Source organism: Leptopilina boulardi, unplaced genomic scaffold (genome assembly GCF_019393585.1).
Source record: "Leptopilina boulardi isolate dan_hultmark-lab unplaced genomic scaffold, ZJU_Lbou_2.1 LbouV2_121, whole genome shotgun sequence".
In the NCBI taxonomy this organism is placed as follows: domain Eukaryota; kingdom Metazoa; phylum Arthropoda; class Insecta; order Hymenoptera; family Figitidae; genus Leptopilina; species Leptopilina boulardi.
This window is the reverse complement of record NW_026137665.1, coordinates 1,880,079-1,895,042: the sequence shown is the minus strand read 5'-3', so window position 1 is coordinate 1,895,042 and position 14,964 is coordinate 1,880,079. Positions and strand designations below refer to the sequence as shown.

The following is a 14,964-nucleotide window of genomic DNA, read 5'->3' as shown; positions in this document are numbered from 1 at the left end:
AATACAAGTTTCTTGACGTATGTGCTTTAAAAGTTGACATGCATTTTCAAATATTTTATTGCATTTTTGGCATTTGCGAATTATTATATTATTTTGTTTATGTCTATTTATATCTTCTTGACGATTGAAACTGGAATTACAATCCTCGCAATGATGTGATAGCCATGGTCTTGATTTATAATTATTTGGATTTGAGTAGCATCTTAGTCTTTCATGTCTTTTTATCGAATTTAATGTATCAGAAAGTTTAAAACAAAATTTACATTTAAAATTTTTCGTATTTTCAGCAGCATTATCGATTGGAATAATTTTTTCCTTATTTTTTTCAATTGACAAATTCTGAATCTTGGTACTTTTTTTCTTATTTTTCCTCTTTTTCACTGATAAACTCTTCAACTCTGTAACAACAAATATTTGTATGTAAAAAAAAAATTAAATAAAAAAACAAGTATACCAGCAAAAAAATTCATAGGAAAGAAGCAGAGAATAGATTTTTTTTTATTATTGCACACTATATTGTATGAGAATTAGTTTATATTTTAATTACAAAAGCACATTATATTATATATATATATATATATATATATATATATATATATTAATCACATACAAATATAGCAAGTACATTCAATAAAATTACCATGTTTTGACAATGTAGGAAAAAAAATAATATCTAGCATTAAAAATAAAAACAAGAAATGATAAAGAATTTAAAGGAATTATTTTTTTTATATTTTAAAAATATTCTATTAAAAAAAATTTATTTATTAAAAATTATAAAAATTTAGGAAAATTTCGCCTGTAATACATCGACTAAAATGATTTTGATGCAGTTTCCCAAATATATTTTTCAAAAAAAAAAATTTTTTTTTGTTTTTTTTTAGAAATGAAACGAAAATTCAAAATAGAAGATTTATTTTAGCCTCATGCAGAGGAAAGAGTAGAAAAAAAATTAATAAACGAAATACAATAATTCTCAATATTATATTAAGGAGGTTTAATACTGAAACATAATCTTAAACTAAAAATATTTTTCTATATATATATATTCTATATATATATATATATATATATATATATATATATTAATCACATACAAATATAGCAAGTACATTCAATAAAATTACCATGTTTTGACAATGTAGGAAAAAAAATAATATCTAGCATTAAAAATAAAAACAAGAAATGATAAAGAATTTAAAGGAATTATTTTTTTTATATTTTAAAAATATTCTATTAAAAAAAATTTATTTATTAAAAATTATAAAGATTTAGGAAAATTTCGCCTGTAATACATCGACTAAAATGATTTTGATGCAGTTTCCTAAATATATTTTTCCAAAAAAAAATTTTTTTTTTGTTTCTTTTTTTTTAGAAATAAAACGAAAATTCAAAATAGAAGATTTATTTTAGCCTCATGCAGAGGAAAGAGTACAAAAAAAATTAATAAACGAAATACAATAATTCTCAATATTATATTAAGGAGGTTTAATACTGAAACATAATATTAAACTAAAAATATTTTTCTATTGAAAAATAAACAAAAATAAAAACATAAATCCGAAAAAATTGTGCGAATCGATACAAAAAAGCGATTGTAAAACAGAAAGTAATAAGTAACTTTATGCTCCCTGCATGCTTCTGCCATCTGACGGCGGCAGGCCGTAATGAAGCTGTCATTATAAATTACTTTCCTACTTTTCGTTTTTCAATCGCGTTTTTGTATGGATTTGCAAAATCTTTCGGATTTATGTTAATTTTAATAAATTACGAAATAACTATCAATTCGATTCAAAAAACAATATTCATTCAAATTAATATTATTGTAATAATTCTACACAATTTTGCTCGTTTCATTTTTTTTTTTTTTTTAATCTTCTCTTTAAAAATATTAAACATAACAAAAAATTATCTCTTTTACGTTGAATATTATTTAAATAAATTATTTTCAACAAAATATATAACAATATGAACAATATTAGTAAATTTTTATTAATATGCAACCCATGATTATTTCATAAAACTTATTAGTTAAAACTTTCATTATAAAGAATTCTTTTAGATAAAATTATTTTTTAGACGAATTATTATTTTTCGAATTAACATCTGACAAAATTTCTTTTTAAATAAATTTTTACTTTACAGAATTTATATTTCACAGAAGTTTTCTTTAGCAAAATTTTTATTTAAAAACAAAATTCTTATTTAACCGAATTTTAATTCACTAAAATTCTATCCAAATTACAATTTGTGAAAATAAAAATTCGATGAAATGGAAATTCTGACATTTAAAAATTTAAATCACTTCAAATTCTTTTTGAATAAGAATTATGCTAAATTAAAATTCGATTAAATTAAAAAAATTTTTTTTTAAATAAAGAATTGGGTAAAGAAAAATTTTGTAAAATAAAAATTAAATTAAATAAATTAAATAAATTAAAAATAAACTCTGTAATGACAAATAATTATATTAAAAAAATTTAAACAAGTTTAAATGAAAAAAATAGAATCAAATATTTATTTATGGAATTGATATGGAATTGACGCAGATGAATAGAATGAATATTTTTATTATTCACTGATTTACCAAGGGAATTAGTTTATTTTATAATTAAATAAATAATAAATATAAATTTTTTTCGTAAAAAAATTTTTGTCAATTTTTAAATCAATATTTATACCATTTTTTCTGTAAAGAATGAAAAAAAATATAATAATATTATAAACAAAAATTCAAATATTTATTTAAGCCACTGTTAAAAAATAATATTTATTTAACATTGTTTAGTACAAATTTTATTTCTGTTTTTGTTAGAAGATTCCCATTTGTTGTAACATCTGTTTTACGCACAATTTTTCATTTTGTTTTTTAATACTGAAAAACAATTTTTTTTTTAAGGTAAAATTGAAGTAGCTTCTAATCTTTAAATGATAATAAATATTGTCCAATAATTCTGCAACAGAATAAAAGCAACAATTAGAAAAATATTTCGAAAATAACATTTAAAAAAAATATTTCTCATTTAAATGCTTTACATAAAATAAAATTTTTATTATAGTCAATAATTTAAAAATATAAACAACGTTTATGATCAACGATTTGAAAACATATTTTTTAAGACGAAAAAGTTTTAAAAATTTCTATCTTAAAAAATATTTTTTTAATAATTTTTTTGTCTTTTTTTTTATCAAAAATATTTAATTGTAAAAAATATTTTTAAGAGAAAAATTCAAAGAATTTTTCCTTAAAAAAATATTTCTTTAAAAATCGTTGATCATAAACGTTGTGAATTTTAACATCGTAAATAAATTGTTTTCAAGAAGTAAATAAAACAAACATTTCAATTTATTTGCATTTATTTCGTACAAACAGTTTAATCACATGAAAAATTAATTCGTTTCTCAATTATCTCATTAAGTTAAAACGAAAATTAATTTTTTTTTTTTTATTTCAATTTTTCCAATAAAATTTTGTTTCTTTATACATATTTCTGAAATATGTAATTAGATATTCTTGTTCATTACAAAATGAGATAATTAATAATAATTTATATTGGTTACTTCAATATATTAAATGTTACGTGTCATCACTGTTAGTATAGATGTGTCTATATTGAATGAAAAAATATTAATATTATTATACGAATAATAAATAGTAAAACATGGAGTTTATTTCTAAAATTCTTAAACTATGATTCCTTATAAGAAAATTGATTAAATTAAAATTTAAAATAAATTCAAATTTTCAAGAGCATTGAGAACTCTTTTTAATTTTCTATAAGATTTTTCATATCTTTTTTGAAGTAGAACAGCTCCTAAAAATGTAAAAGCAACTTTTGCCTCAGATGCATAAGAAAGATTAAAAACCCAATAAACTGCCTGTAAATATAGCAGGCCGTCTATTGGTGTTCCGGTGAATTCAATTTTTCCATCAATATAAATTGAAACCAACAATGATGTTGAATCTTCAGCTCCAATGGCAATTAAACGTGGTGGATCTTGAATTCTTGGAAGTGCTACATCAAAAGATGTTCCGTCCTAAAAATAAAAAAAAATAAAATAAAAAAGAATTTTCAGTCTTAAATAATTTTCTTACGTTGATAAAAAAATATTCTTCACTTTAAGAGGATTCCTCTTCTTTTTCCTATTATTACTATCCTCAAAAATGGAAAGGAAAATGCAAAATATTATCAGTTTCTGGACTAATACTTTATATAATTTCAAATAGAAAATTGTCAAATTTTAGATAAAAAAAAAAAACGCATTTCAAATGAAGAATATTTTTTTTCGATGCAATTTTTAAGAATATATTTTATTGTAATATAAAATTATTTTTTATACATATATAATATACCTCAAATATTTCTATGATGTGTCTACTTCTATTTTCTTGTCCAAATCTAGCCTTGAAGTGAGTAGAAATTAATTGCAATGCTTGAACAGATAATTGACTTATTGTTTTATTCAGCCAAGTATTATCGTTTGGAGCAAAATAGTTCACCAATTTTGGTACAGCAATAGACCATCGATCTCTAAGCTCTGGCAGTGATAAGCCCACTATTGCTTCAAATTCATTAAGAACCTAAAAAAAAAAAACAAAAATTGATATAGAATATAAAGAATTTGGTTTTTTTTTATTAAATTTTTTATGTGAGTAGTGAAAGTAAAAGAAAAAAGAATTTAAAAAAAAATTGTAAATAATATATTAAAAAATAAAAAGAATTGACCTACCAATTGTTGAAATTTAAGAGCTGGATAATCTCGCAAATGCATTTCCACAGACGATGCACGTTTAGCATCCTCTTGTCTTTTTTTTCTACAACGAATAAGAAGATTTTTGAGAATATTTATCGATGGTGATTGTTTTGCCATTTCTTGATGCATCATTTTAATAATTTTTTCATGACATTTGGCTGGTGTATCTTCTGCAGACATTTTTCTTCTTTGCAATTTTAAATAATGAACATGATTTTTAGAGCATCTTTTCATTTGACTGACTAACGTTTCCTAAAAATAATTTTTACAAACATTAAATAAAATTTCAAAGAAATAATCGTTTTATTAATTTTATTTTTTTAATATAAAAGAGGAAAATAATAGTTTAATTCAAGTACAGAAAAGGATTTTAGAAGAATGAAGAAGAATATTTTTTTCTATACTGAGAATTACAAGTGAAATTATTCAGAATTTTTTTTTTAAACATTTTTTTCGAAATATTTTTATTAAAAATAAGAAAATATGTATTTTGTTATTTTTTATAAATATTTCGAAAAAAAATGTTCAAAAAAAAATTCTGAATACATAATTTCACCTGGAATGCTTCATATATCAAAGGGTGATTCTCCGCGTAGCGCACAACTTGCTTTTTTTCATGTTATGAAAGAAAAATTACAAATAATGTTCACATAATATTTCGATTCCAATGTAAAAAGGTAATTTCTGAGATTACAAATAAAAACCAATAGTTACTTTTGTTTTTAACATTATACATTATACAGAATTTCCACCGTCACTAGTGCAAGTTTAATACACAATGAAACAAACAAAATTAAAAATATTTATTATAAACTATCATAGCTCCGGTAAGTTTACTATAACTTACCAAATAAATTTCCATAAATTACCAAAATAAAATTTTTAATTGTCGTTCGCGCTATATATATTTTTGTAAATTACCGCGAAAATTTTCATAAATTACCGAAATTAAAAATTTTAATTGCGATTTATGCTTTACATATTTTTATGAATTATAGCCAAAATTTCTATAAATGACCGTATAAATTTCCATAAATTACCGAAATAAAATTTTTAATTGTCGTTCGCGCTATATGTATGTCTTTGTAAATTACCGCGGAAATTTCCGTAAATTACCAAAATTATAATTTTTAATTGTGATTCATGCTTTACATATTTTTATGAATTTTAGACAAATTTTTTATAAATTACCGCATAAATTTCCATGAATTAGCTCGAAAATTTCCGTAAATTACCGAAATAAAATTTTTAATTGTCGTTCGCGCTATATGTTTTTAGGGTTTCGTGGCCCATGGCCGAAAGCCTTATAGTTTCACTTTGGCGTCCGTCTGTCCGTAGTATATTTTGGGGCACCACAGCTCCCAAAATCAAATTTTAGGGCACAGATCCCAAATTAAAATTTTGGGGCACCACAGATCCCAAATTCAAATTTGTCTCAGTAATTGACATGTCCCAATAGCTGACATGTCCCAATAGTTGACATGTCCATATAGTTGACATGTCCCAGTAGTTGACATGTCCAAGAGTTGACATGTCTTAATAGTGGACATTATCGAATGGACATTTTCAAAAAAAGATAAATGATTAATTAATTTATAATAAAAATTTTGCTAAATAAATAAAATTTAATAGTACATAAAATTTATAAAATAAATTTTATTATTTATTTTTAAATTATTTATTTTTGATTTATTTTGTTTTTAATTAAAATTTAAAGCGCCACGAAACCCTAGATGTAGGTGCAATTGCGCCTAGTTCTTTTCCTATTTTTGTAAATTACCGCGAAAATTTCCATAAATTACCGCGGAAATTTCCGTAAATTACCAAAATAATATTTTTTAATTGTGATTTATGCTTTACATATTTTTATGAATTTTAGACAAAATTTCTATAAATTACAGCATAAATTTCCATAAATTACCTCGAAAATTTTCGTAAATTACCGAAATAAAAATTTTTAATTATCGTTCGCGCTATATATATATTTTTGTGAATTACGCCAATTCAAAAAGCAAAGAATTTTATTTTAATTTGTTTAAAAAAATTAAAAAATTATAAAAAAATTTTCCGGCCCACCATTGATATTTATTTCTTGACACTTTATCTTCAAAAATATGTATTGATATTTATAATTTCGATAAAAAAATATTTTTTAAGTTTCAGATACCAAATCATGCGCTACGCGGAGAATCACCGATAAATATAATATTTATAAACAATACTTACAACTCCAGCGGCAGTTCTCAATTCTAAAATAGGAAATTTTTGAAGAGCTCTTTGAGCAACATCACAATAATCAGCATCTTGCATTAAACCATTGTCTTCCATGCGTCTGACAATTTTTCTTATAATTTCATTTCTCATTTTATCGTCAGGTTTTACACCTTCATTGATGACTACCTGAATATCTTCCGGCCACGATAATGGGAAACAATTTTCAATTTTATTTGCCTGAAAGAATAATGAAATTGATGTAAAAAAAAAAATTATAAATATAAATAATTTTTTCTATTTTTTAAAAATAACTATATTCAATTTTTATTGTTTCATGAATAATTTTACATATATATCTATATATAATAAAGATATAATAATATTTAAATTAAATATATAAAATTATTAATACAACACGTACCCTTACAAATATATGACTTTCGGTAAAAAGTGATAAATCTTCTGTGGACGTTGAAGGAGTTGCATAATCAATAATACCGGTACTAACAAACATGGGAAATTGTAGAGTTTCCAAATTTTTAACTGATAATGTTGGATGTTCCCTACTACGTGAATCTTCTGAATCTATAACAAATGAAAAAAAAAAATTTATTTATTGGTAACAAATTGAAAAAAAAAGAAATATACAATAATCAAATGAATATGAAAGCAAAATTTACTTATTATTGCTGCGTGGTATTATTATAATAATTAAAAAATATTATCTAATACAAATTATTGCATATTATACAATATTATTTCTTTGAAAATTTATATTTTTTCATTAATTTATATAACAAATTAATCTGTTTAATATTTATTTCATTCAAAAAGCATACAAATAAATATACAATTTTATTTTCTTTTATATTAAAAAAATACTCGGTATAGAGTATTTCAACATATTATCCTCAATCTATAATGAAAAAATTTACATCAAGAATATATTTTTCTTATTATAAATAGAATTGTATCTGGATTAATTATTATTCTTGATTCAAGAATATTTTTTTTTTAGTGAAGTTAAAAATTATTTTTTTTAGAAATTTTTTTTTTTCTTAATTTATATATTAACTTTAATTTTTTTTTATGTAAATTTAATAATTTTTCTATCAATTTATTTAAAATGGGCACATTTTTGTTTCAAGGTTTCAAAGGTGAATTATTTTTCTTTATTGAGTACAATAATTTTTTATTATAATGTAGATGATTATAATAGTAAAAACGCGTTATTTATTGTAAATAAATATATCCATGATTAATATAATCATTTTAAATTATTACATGTAAATCTTATAATCAATTACAAAAGCGATATAAAATTATGAGAAGCTTGTGAATGAGCTCTTAAAATTAATTTGTTAGAATTTTCATTTTCCATGAATTATTTATTATACCTTGAATTTATTTTAGAATTATTATTTAATAATCATTCCATTCCGAATTTCTATATTAAAAAATTAATACTTAAACGAACTTTTTTACATTCCGTCAATTTGGGCTATTATACTCAAGAAAACGCTACTTTTTTTACTCAGTGCTTCACCAAAATTCAGAATTTGAAAGTTAAACATTGAAATTTTACTAAAATCTATATTTATTAAAAAAGGTAAAAATTTTTTAAAATTAACATTTTTTAGGTACTTTATTAATTCAAAACTGGCGCTGAGTATAATAGCCCCACTTGACGGAATAGTTTATTTTACTCCTTCAAATATTCTTTACAATTATTTTTTTTTAATTCTTTTTTAATTTTGTTAAGGGGAGGGACCGGTAAAATTTCAATCTATTGAAATTAATGCTATTTAGATTTGTCAAATTTTTTTCTGACAATATTTATTTAAAGTTATAATATACTCTGAAAAATTAAAAAACTTCATTAATAATTAAATAAAAAAATTTTTTCAAAAAATAAAATTTTTGTAAAATAAAAAAAATTGTTAAAAATTACGTTTTTTTTATTTTTTATAGTGGAATATAATTTCAGGTTATGAGAAAATGTCAAAAAAAAAAAAATTGTTACCTCTAAACAAGATCAATTATGTTTCGTTTAAATTTAAATGATTATTTCTTAAAAATTCAATTTCTTACACAATTTTTATTATTTTTTATCGACAATTTTTTTTGAGGCTTTTTTCATGGTTTTGAACAATCAATCGTATGGAATTTGAAAATTTTTAATATTTCTAAATGGACAACATTTTTTGTTATACATAATAATTTTAGATGCCAAATAATGCAAAAAAAAAAAATTGATAGCCTTTAACAACATTAATTTCGATGGGTTGAAATTTCACCGGTTCTTCACCCTTAAAAGTACTGTTTACAAAAATTGGATACAAATTGTAATTTTCTTCTGAACTGAAAGAAAAATGGCAAAATCATTTAATTGTTTCTTAATTCAATTTAAAAAGTCAAAATATTAACAAATCATTTTTTTATAAAAGATTTTGATCCAATATAATTTTTTTTGTCCTACCTGCACGGAAAGTGTGTTATTTCGTGCACTTGAGGCGGTCGCAAAGTAAGTGATTCCCGCCCAGAGATGGGGTGAGCGGGCGCAAAGTACATTCGCGCCCGCTGACGTCATAGATGCGGGCGCAAAGTACATTCGCGCCCGCTGACGTCATAGAAGCGGGCGCAAAATACATTCGCGCCCGCACCATTAAAAAAGTATTGTTTTCATTTTTTGTGACATAATAAACATACATAATATACGTAAACAACTACATGTAATTTACCTTAAGTATATTATCTTCCCAACCCTGATGGAACATTGAAACAAGCGGACTTGCATGCACTCAATAATACACTTTCCATGCAGACAGGACAAAAAATGTTGTTCGCAGCACGGGCGCAAAAGGTGATAGTGTCTCAGGCGAGATTATGAAGAAACCTCGGCGACTCTACGCTCCCTCGGCTTCGCCTCGGGCGCTTCGGGTCCCCTTGGTTTCTCTAATCTCGCCTTCGCCACAATCACCTATTTTGCGCCCTTGATACGAAAATAACTATTCTAAATTGTGTTTAAATCTTCCAAAATTGATGGAAATTAATTATTCTAATACTTTTTTTTTGCGAATTTTTAAATACCAAAATTTTGTTCGAATCGAATAGAATGATTTTGGGGCAAATATAAAAAAATAAGAACCAAACACTCATGATAATAATTTAATTTTCGTCAAAATGATTCCGCCGAACTTTTGTTCGGACAATTGAAAATTCTGTCATTTAAATTCCGTTTAATTGAAATTACATTAAAAATGATAATTCTAAATGAAAATTTAGGTAAATTAGAATTTTTTTTTTCAAATAAAAATTGTGTCAAACAGAAATTTTGTCAAATGAAAATTCTAAACTAATTATAATTTCAAAGCTTATTTCATGCTTCGAAAAAATTCAAAAAAAAATATATATATAACAATTTATACATAGAATTATTTACAATTGTAAATATAATTTTGTGCAAATACCAGCACGTAAATGTCTATTTAAACTGCTGCTTTCGGAAAAATTACGATTACAATATTGACAAATATGACTTCGTCCACAATCATGACGTTGATGTTGTCGTAGACGACCTTTACTCATATAACTAGCGTGACATTGTTCGCAAGGAAACATTGCCGGTTTATCTTTATCAAATGATTTTGAATAACAATTAAACATATGTTGATTTCGACTATTTACATTTGCAAAATTTTTTAAACAATAAAAACATTTTAAAAAAGAATCATTTACTCCTTCATTATCATCAGTTGTTAACTCCTTGTAGTTTGTCCTCCATGAGAATAATTTAAATTCTGAAACAGAAAAATTTTAAATAATCGTCAATTAAATATTTACAATAAAAAGGGGAAATAAATTTTAAATATTTACATTGAATAAGATATTAAGAAAAAAAAAATCTTTTTCATAATTTCCTATATATGAAATTAAAAATATTATTTATAAATTTGGTATACATTAATTTATTACTATATTACCTATTTAATTACAATTTATTATATATATATATATATTTTTTTTTTAATATAAATGACTGCAATTGCTATTTAAATGTGCTTTTAGAGTAGAATATTGTAAAAATGTTGATCCACATTTTTCACATTTATGAATTGTATTACAATCGTGTCGAATATGAAAATTTAAACTTTTTCTTTGCGTATAAGATGTACCGCAAGCACTGCATGTATGAAATTTGCGTTCTTTCATTTTAACACTTTGTGGATTCATTAAACATTGATGAAGTTCATGACGAGTCTGATAACGTTGTTGAGTAAATGATTTTTTACAAAATGAACATGAAAATAATCTCAATCCTAAATTTTCGAGTACCGATGTTTCATATTGTGTAAATGTTGAATCCAAATTATGAAAAGTTGTATTTATATTTCCTGAAACAATATAATTCATATTAAAATTAGTATTAAAAAAAAAATAATATTAAGGTCTAACAATTTCATACACTAAAAATTTAATTAAAACAAAAGCAAACAAATGAAAAAAAAAGAAACAAAATAATTATACCATGCAATGGAACATTAAATTTTACAAAATTATCACAATCTTGTGTAAATAGAAATATTATATGAAATATTATATAATAAAAATAATAATAATAATATATATGGTGTAACTTTATTTTATTATTATTTATTATAAAGATGTTTCAAATTTCGTGGCCTTTGCGGTACAATAAGTAGAAGTTATTTAAAAAAAAAAAAAAATGCTTATTTTTCTATTATTTTATTTCGAATGTATTTTCGCTATACAATATAGCTCATCAAGATTACAAAAAAGACAAGTATTTCGTTATTATAAATACCTAATAACATTTTCAATATCGAAACACACCTTCTCTCAACAATTTTTATCAAAATGGTATCTTTAGATAATCATGGAATATTCACGTTGCTAAGGAACCAATAACAGGTATGACAGAAATGGATGGAAATATATGATGTATTCCACACCAAAGTGTAAGTCCATCTGCAATTGCATCTCCGATTTTTTTGGAAATTTTTTTTTTTAGTACTAATTGAGACTAGCTTCCATGAATTTTTCAAATTTTTTTAGCAAGCCGCTTTCGAGTTATGGAATTTTGAAAATTGGAGAATTATCATGACTTTTAATTTTTGAATGCTCATTTTGCTCTTTGAAAGATATTCTACAATTCTGTTTGTTGAATTTTAATATTTTGTTCAAAAGTTAATAAACAAATAAAATTTTTATATTTCTTTTTTTTTTAAACAAAAACCATTATTTAACAAAAACACAAAATCAGAATTGTAGAGAATCTTTCAAAGAGAAAAATGAGCCATTGGATAAAAATTAAAATTGTTCACTTACTTTTAAGAAAAAAAAGAAAATGTTTATTAATTATTATTTAACAACAAATTTTTACTCAAAATATTTTTTTTTCAAAATTGTACAATTGAATCTGTCGAATTTGTGTGTAATAAATTTTAAATATATATTTTTAGTTTTGTTAAAAACTACTTTTTAGTTTGAGGTTATGTTAATGGGTTGAACCTCCTTTAATGAATTTCTAACATATAAATAATGACAAATATAATCCACAATGAAATATATGATGTATTCCACGCCAAAGTGTAAGTCCATCTGCAATTGCATCTCCGATTTTTTTGGAAATTTTTTTTTTCTTTTAGTACTAATTGAGACTAGTTTCCATGAATTTTTTCAAATTTTTTTAGCCAAAAAAATATTTTTAAAAAATTCCGAAAATATAGTAAATATTATTTGCCCATTATCAAGCTAGGCTTAAAAGTTTCGTAAAAAGAAGTAGTTTTTTTGAAAAAATTTTGAAAAAAATCGATCAATACGTCAAATGAGAAAAATGACTTTTTATCATTAAAACTCAAAAATTTGATATTAATATCATTTGAAAAAAAAAATCGATTTTTTTTTAAATTACGTTTAAAAACACACATTTTAAAAAAAAAGACTTTTAAAATTGATGCATTGTTAAGGAAGTTATGAGCATTCAAAAATTAAAACGATGCCTCCCGTTGATAAGATGCCCGTTCATTTGTCAGAATAATAAAATACCAACACGAGCTAAGTTCAAGATGAAGCTAGTTCAATTGTCAAAATAATAAAAGGCTAACTCAGTTTCCGTATAATATAATCCTATCTCGCATTAAATTCGAATTCAAGTTTTCGTAAATTAAAAAAAAAGTTTAAGTCGATCAGAATATTAATTCACACTTTTTAATGATTAATTAGTGATTAATAATTATTAATAAAATAAGAAATAGAATAAAAAACAAATTATAAAATAAATGAAAATAAAAAATATTATTAAAAAAGAAAAAAATTAATTTAGCCTTGAATTATTTATTACTAATATTATTTTTTTTATTATAATTTTTTTATTTTGTTAATCATTACAAAATATTAAATAATATTCCGATTGAGTTAAAAATTTTTTATTTTACGAAAACTTGAATTCAAACTAAACTCAATATATAACATTATATAATAATATTATATGTTATATTGAGTTTAGTTTGAATTCAAGTTTTCGAAAAATAAAAAATTTTTAACTCAATCGGAATATTATTTAATATTTTGTAATGATTAATTAATGATTAACAAAATTTGTGGATTATATTTGTCCTTATTTATATGTTAGAAATTCATTAAAGGAGGTTCAACCCATTAACAAAACCTCAAACTAAAAAGTAGTTTTTAACAAAACTAAAAATATATATTTAAAATTTATTACACCCAAATTCAACAGATTCAATTGTACAATTTTGAAAAAAAAATATTTTGAGTAAAAATTTGTTGTTAAATAATAATTAATAAACATTTTCTATTTTTTTTAAAAGTGAACAATTTTAATTTTTATCCAATTTTATAAACAATGGCTCATTTTTCTCTTTGAAAGATTCTCTACAATTCTGATTTTGTGTTTTTGTTAAATAATGGTTTTTGTTTAAAAAAGATGAAAAATAAAACTTTTATTTGTTTATTAACTTTTGAACAAAATATTAAAATTCAATAAACAGAATTGTAGAATATCTTTCAAAGAGCAAAATGAGCTATTGTTTGTAAGAATTGCATAAAAATTACAATTGTTTACTAACATTTAAGAAAAAATACAAAATGTACTTTGTAAAAATGTTTATTGAACAATAAATTAAAAAAAAAAAAAATGTTAATAATTTTTATTTTGAAAATTTCAGTATACATCTGTTAACTCAATTCATGTTCATCTATCATTATTTTTTAAGATAAGAATCCTTATAGTCATGCAATGAAGACATAGCTTTACAGTAATATAAGAGGCAGTCGTCGTAACAAATTGAGTGTACATAGCTTAATAGATCGACGTATTCGATCTTAATTTCAGTCCTACATTCCAAAATCTTTGAATGCAATTCGTCAAACTTGTCCCATATGCTTTTGAGGAGATCTATTTTTATATTAACGTAGTTGGGATCATTCCTTATTTTATCCTTATTGCATTCATCGAAGGTACTTTGTATAAAGTTAAAACGCTGCTGTTGCAAATTACGTAAAAAAAAGATCATGGACATGATCAAATGCTAGAAAAAAAATTAATCCTGTAAATAATATCGAGTTAAAATTACAAATGAATTATAATATATAATTTAATAAACGTAATATGTATTATATTATGTGCATCCATCTCTAAAACCTTTTTTTTTAGAGAAAAAATTTTTTTCACATTTTCATGTGAAATGTAGTTCAAATTTCGAATTTGGTTAAATATATTTTTTATCTTTTTTACATCTTAAATATTCAATAAAATAGATTTTTTTTATTTTGCTTAATAAAACAAGAACTTTTTACTGTGGTAAAATTATCTCACTAACATAAACTTTTTGAGAGCCTAAGGTAACGTCTGTAGCGGAGCGTCACATGTTTTTTTGTATATTTTAGAATAATTTTTTATTAAATTTAAATTTACCTTGTCAAAAATTATTATAATCGACGACACTGTTC

General features: G+C 22.7%; 1 protein-coding gene and 1 long non-coding RNA gene across 2 annotated transcripts; both read right to left on the bottom strand.

Moving 5' to 3' along the window:
* Window positions 1-3,345: 3,345 nt before the first annotated feature.
* Window positions 3,346-7,584, bottom strand: LOC127286250 (uncharacterized). The gene is made up of 5 exons (XM_051312627.1): window positions 7,391-7,584; window positions 6,982-7,206; window positions 4,732-5,007; window positions 4,355-4,582; window positions 3,346-4,038 (listed from the first exon to the last, which is right to left on the bottom strand). Exons 1-5 carry the CDS (start codon window positions 7,481-7,483, stop codon window positions 3,727-3,729), a joined length of 1,134 nt encoding a protein of 377 aa, XP_051168584.1. The 5' UTR covers window positions 7,484-7,584; the 3' UTR covers window positions 3,346-3,726.
* Window positions 7,585-8,118: 534 nt separating this feature from the next.
* On the bottom strand, window positions 8,119-11,365 carry LOC127286596 (uncharacterized). The gene is made up of 2 exons (XR_007843764.1): window positions 10,953-11,365; window positions 8,119-10,769 (listed from the first exon to the last, which is right to left on the bottom strand). It is a non-coding gene; the product is annotated as an uncharacterized LOC127286596 (long non-coding RNA).
* Window positions 11,366-14,964: the final 3,599 nt, after the last annotated feature.

What these genes read in the sequence shown, in the direction of transcription:
- LOC127286250 (XM_051312627.1), bottom strand. Translation starts at nt 7,483, where the DNA reads ATGTTTGTTAGTACCGGTATTATTGATTATGCAACTCCTTCAACGTCC. An exon ending in TGAGAACTGCCGCTGGAGTT is followed by an intron (nt 5,008 to 6,981) that starts GTAAGTATTGTT and finishes AATTATTTTTAG; the next exon opens with GAAACGTTAGTCAGTCAAAT. An exon ending in CTCTTAAATTTCAACAATTG is followed by an intron (nt 4,583 to 4,731) that starts GTAGGTCAATTC and finishes TTTTTTTTTTAG; the next exon opens with GTTCTTAATGAATTTGAAGC.